Source organism: Eimeria mitis, genomic scaffold (assembly GCF_000499745.2).
Source record: "Eimeria mitis Houghton genomic scaffold, Emh_scaff2433, whole genome shotgun sequence".
NCBI lineage: Eukaryota > Apicomplexa > Conoidasida > Eucoccidiorida > Eimeriidae > Eimeria > Eimeria mitis.
This window is the reverse complement of record NW_013570771.1, coordinates 2,935-8,079: the sequence shown is the minus strand read 5'-3', so window position 1 is coordinate 8,079 and position 5,145 is coordinate 2,935. Positions and strand designations below refer to the sequence as shown.

Genomic DNA, 5,145 nt, shown 5'->3' with positions numbered 1-5,145 from the left:
TATATATATATATATATATATATGATACAGACAATGCCGTTGCCCACTGCAACGCGGAGAGAAAACAAGGCCATACAAACCCAACAAACGACCAGCAGCAACAGCAGCAGAAGCAGCAGCAGCAGCAGCAGGTGGTTTGTCAGCAAGAATTTGCAATCGTTTCGCTTTGCCTTCATCTCTGTCTTGCGGTTGTTGTCTCCTCGTCTCAGGCTGCTGTCATTCACGTTGAGGGCTTCGTATTCCTTGTTGAGGGTTTAGGGTTTTGTGTTTAGAGACGCAACACTAAACACAAAACCCTAAACCCTAAACAACGGGGCTTGAATTTATGGTTTAACGTTTAGGATTTAGGGTTTCCTGCTTAGTGCTGAAGGTTTCTCTTTTAGTGCTTCCGTTTTAGTGTTTAGGGTTTGGTGTTTAGTGCTTTCCTTGTTCTAGGGTTTGACGTCGGTCTAGCGTTTAGGGTTTAGTGTTTGATGACTACAACTTTCATATCAGTGTAATCATCTAGGGTTCAGTGTTTAGGGTTTAGTGTTTGATGACAACGACTTTTGTATTGGTGTCATCATCTAGACAGAGCACGGAACCTTCTCTGCTAGGGTTTAGGGTTTAGGGTTTAGGGTTTAGTGTTTGACGACAACGACTTTTGTATTGGTGTAATCATCTAGACAGAGCACGGACCCTTCTCTGCCGAAGCCCGAGGCCTTGCAGCCCCCAAAAGGAATTTCGCAGGAGGAGATAGAGCCAGTGTTGACGCCGACCATGCCTACACGGAGTTGCTGTGTTACTCTCAGAATTTTATTTATATCTTTTGTGTATACATACGCAGCAAGCCCCGCTTCTGTTGCGTTGCATGCATCCAGCACTTCTTTCTCGTCCTCAAACGTAAACAAACTCACTATAGGGGCAAACAACTCCTCCACACAAACACGAGCACTCTTGCACACCTCACGGCAATCCAGTACTGTCACAGGAAAAAAATAACCGCCACCACCATTGCTGCTGCTGCTGGTGCTGCTGCTGCTGCTGGTGCTGCTGCTGCTGCTGGTGCTGCTGCCGAGGAGGACTTTGGCCCCCTTGCTGCATGCGTCATCGACGAGGCTTTGTGCGCGTTGCACAGCTCTCGGGTTAATGAGGGGCCCCACAGAGACTCCGTGTTGTCTGCCGCTGCCCATGGTTTGTTGCTTGAAGAGGCGGGTGGAGCGGCGAGAGAAATCCTCGAAGACGCTGCGGTGTACGTACACCCGGTTGGCGCTGATGCAGGCCTGGCCAGAGCAGCGTAGCTTTGCTGCTAGCAGCCCCAGCACAGCTTCATCGATATCCGCATCAGGAAACACAATAAAAGGAGCATTTCCACCTAACTCCAGCAGCAGCCGCTTGGTTGTTGCTGCGCACTGTCTATACAGCTCACGCCCCACGGCAGTAGAGCCAGTGAACGACAGCACCGCAACAGCATCGTCTGCTGCTACAGCAGCAGAGAAAGCTGCAGCACCCGAGCGACATGAAGGCACCACACTAAACAAACCAGCAGCAAGGCCTGCTTCTCTTGCTGCTGCAGCCAAAGCTAATGCTGTTAGCGGCGTCTCCTCTGATGGCCGCAGCACGCATGCATTGCCAGCAGCAAGTGCTGCTGCTGCCTTGCGAGCAGCCATAGCTAGAGGGAAGTTGAATGGTGTTATCAACGCACAGACACCCAGCGGCTCCTTGACTGTATACTGCAGCTTGCTGCTGCTGCTGCTGCTGTCTGCTGCAGGAATAACTAAGCCGTTGAGCCGCCGCGCCTCCTCTGCACTCCAGCGAATGTAAGAAGCTGCATACATCACCTCTTGTCTGCTTTCTGGTATTGGCTTTCCTGTTTCTGCTGTGATGAGCTGCGCCAGCGACTCTTTACGTTCTTCTATCAACCGGTTCCACTGCAGCAGCAAGTTGCTGCGCAGCAGCACCGAGCTGCTGCCCCATGCCGGCTGTGCTGCTGCTGCTGCTGCAACTGCTGCACGCACCCACGCAGAACCCAAGTTCGGCGTACACCCTATCACCTCTCCAGTACTGGGATCACGCACAACCACGTGACGATCAGACCCGCCACACACATCGCTGCTGCTGCTGCTGCTGCTGCTGTTGCTGCTGCTGGGGGTGGAAAGGGATGCAGGCAGCTGCTCGTAGGGGTCCCGTACAAGCTGAGCGCCGATGATGGCGGGGGTCACCTCAGGTAGAGAGTCCGCTGCATGCGTTGACAGGCCCCGTCTGCTGCAGCAGCAGCAGCAGCTGCTGCTGCATCTGCACTTGGTGGTAGCACTGCTGCTGCTGCTGCAGTGCTTGTAGAACCCCCCAAGCTGCACAGCAGCAACACCCGGCCGGACCCCCGGCGCTGCAGCAGCAGAGGCTGCTGAAAGTGCGTGGGCAGCTGCTGGGGGGGTATTTGGTTTAGTTTTGTTTGTGTTATTTATTACATTTAATAAAAATGATTCATTTGTGTTGTTTAATAATTTGGGTTTATTTATTGCATGCGATAAAATGCTGCTAAGCTGCGTCAGACGATCGCGAGCTGCTGGGGGGCGGAGGCGCATGGTGAGTCTGTGGAGCATTAAGTATCACTGTTGGTTGTTTTTTTTACTTTTTTAATTAATTAATTCATTAAAAAAAGAAAAAAAAAGACTAATACGCATACCTAAAGCTGCGCCTCCAGGGCTACAGCCATCGGAGGGCTGCAGCAGCAGCAGCAGCAGCAACAGCAGCAGCAGCAGCAGCAGGAGCAGCGGTGAAGGTTTACCGCTTTTCTTCACGAGCTTCAGCTGAAATTCAAGAGAAATATTTCTGCTGTATAGACACCGAAAATTTAAAAAGTTATTTCTTAGCTGTTTTGATGCCCCTCAAGTTGGATGAGCTGAACATACATTCTACTACAAATGCATGAATACACACATACATACATACATACATATATACATGCATATATATGTATATATATATATATATATATATATATATATGTAGGTATATATGGATATACATAGACAGATTCAGGTGTACAGCCTGCAGGTGTAGAGTTTCCGAGCCTTAAGGCGCCCATAATGTAGGTACAATATATATATATATATATATATATATATATATATATATATATATATATATATATATACATTATATAAGCGCGTCTATACAAGTTGGCGGCTCATGCTGCGTTTGTGTGTGCGTTTTCTACGAGAGGCCTTGTGCTGTACATTTGCATAAATTCTTAGTATAGAGTTCTACGCTGCAACTGCATGCAGTTGCGTGCTGCTGAACGCATGCATGCATGCATGCATGCATGCATGCATGCAGCTGCTGCAGCAGCGGCAATCGAAACATAAAAAACCTGCTGCTGCCGGTCCTCCCTGTACAGCGAGAAGCAAAGGGCCCATGGCAATGCAGCACAAAAATCTAGCAGCACTCGTTGTTGCTGCTGCAAGACAAAAGAAAAAAGGCAGCAGCATGAGCAGCAGCAACAGCAGCAGCAGCTACACCTGCTGTCGTTGTAGCTGTGCTGCTGCGGTTGCAGCTGCTGCTGCTGCTGCTGTTGGTGCTAGACGTGTTGGCTGCTGCAGCTGCTGCTGGCGGTCCCAGCAGCACTGCAAAGAAATATTCCGTAGGATCAGAGCAGCCGCCACACCACACCTGCAGCTGAGGTGTACGTACACCTCAAGAGGCAACGGGGGCCCTAGAGAGCTGCGCATACAGCTCAGAACGAACCGCTGCACTCAGCACGCCGTCGTTGGCTCGCACCACCAGCCGGCCGCGGCCCTGATGCACCCCAGATCCCAGCTCCAGCCTAAGCAGCAGCAGCAGCAGCAGCAGCAGCAGCAGCAGCAGCGGCAGGAGTAGTCGTAGCAGCAGCAGCAGCAGGAGTAGCAGCAGCAGCAGCCGCAGCAGCAGTAGCAGCAGCAGCAGCAGCAGGAAGAGTTGTTATCAGCACTGAGAGCCAGTGTACGTATGCAAGTGAATGAATGCATGCAATCTGTCTTAAAAAGCCCCACTGCAGCAAGCCGCATAAGACGCACCTGGCCAACACAATCAAGCGGTCGGAGGACTGCTGCTGCTGCTGCTGCTGCTGCACATGCTGCTGATCTTGCTGCTGTTGCTGCTGCTGCTGCTGCTGCTGCTGCTGCTGCTGCTGCTGCTGCTGCTGCTGCACGCCCAGTCCTGGAGGCCGTTGCATGCTGCCCGCCACCGCCAGCGTCTGCGCATGGCCTTCACCTGCTGCTGCGCACAAGGCAAGAGCTCCACCCTGAACAACACAAACAGCAGCAGCAGCAGCAGCAACTGCAGCAGGAACAGCAGCAGAGTAGCCCTGAATGACAGGGGGAGGTTCCCGTCGACTGCAGCGGTTGCAGCAGCAAAAAAGACGAAAGCCGCAGCAGGCAGCAGCAGCAACACACACAACAGCAGCAAGAACAGCAGGAGCAGCAGCAACAGCAACAACAGGAAGAGCAGCAGCAACAACAGCAGCAGCAGCAGCAGCAGGCTTACGAGTTGGAGGCGGCGGACAAGTACCAGCATTGAAGCCTGCAGCTGAGGGTGGAGGTTAAGGATGCATGCAGCTGTAAGCAGCAGCAGAAGCAGCAGCAGAAGCAGCAGCAGAATCAGCAGCAGAAGCAGCAGCAAAAGCAGCAGGAGAGACAGCGGGAGAGACACAAGCAGAAGCAGCAGCAGATGCAGCAGCAGAAACACACACAGAGCAGCAAAGGAAGTGAAAGAAACTGAGGAGAATAAAAAAATAAAATACCGATACAAAAACTACACCCCATACAAACAAATACAAAAAAAAAGGGAAAAAGGTCAGCACAAAAGGAGACAGAAAACCAAAAGGAGACAGAAGATATCGCAGCAAACGAACAAAAAAAAAGACAGAAAAGTCATCGGTGGGGCGAGAGCATAAACATGCATGCATGCATGCATGCATGCATGCGGGGGTGTTCATGGGGCTGGATTTCTGTGTTTTACTTTCGTTTAAGACGAAAGTTTGCATGCACCAGAGCTGAAAGAATTCATCTGCATGCATCTGCTGCCCCTCAACAAACGAAGACAAAGACAGCGGCAAACATATCTCCCTCCTCCACGGCGTTGCATCCGGCATCCTACATAAAACAAATACAAAAAAACACAAGGTAA

General features: G+C 51.1%; 1 protein-coding gene across 1 annotated transcript in view; it reads right to left on the bottom strand.

Moving 5' to 3' along the window:
- Positions 1 to 620: 620 nt before the first annotated feature.
- EMH_0053760 (succinate-semialdehyde dehydrogenase, putative) overlaps positions 621 to 5,145 on the bottom strand; it is a gene marked incomplete at both ends in the record, with an annotated part of 7,311 nt that continues 2,786 nt past the window's right edge. The window contains 5 exons of the mRNA XM_013497040.1: positions 621 to 2,241; positions 3,713 to 3,805; positions 4,035 to 4,261; positions 4,504 to 4,574; positions 4,978 to 5,111. Coding sequence (XP_013352494.1) covers positions 621 to 2,241; positions 3,713 to 3,805; positions 4,035 to 4,261; positions 4,504 to 4,574; positions 4,978 to 5,111 — 2,146 coding nt within the window. The remainder of the gene's footprint in view (positions 2,242 to 3,712; positions 3,806 to 4,034; positions 4,262 to 4,503; positions 4,575 to 4,977; positions 5,112 to 5,145) is intronic.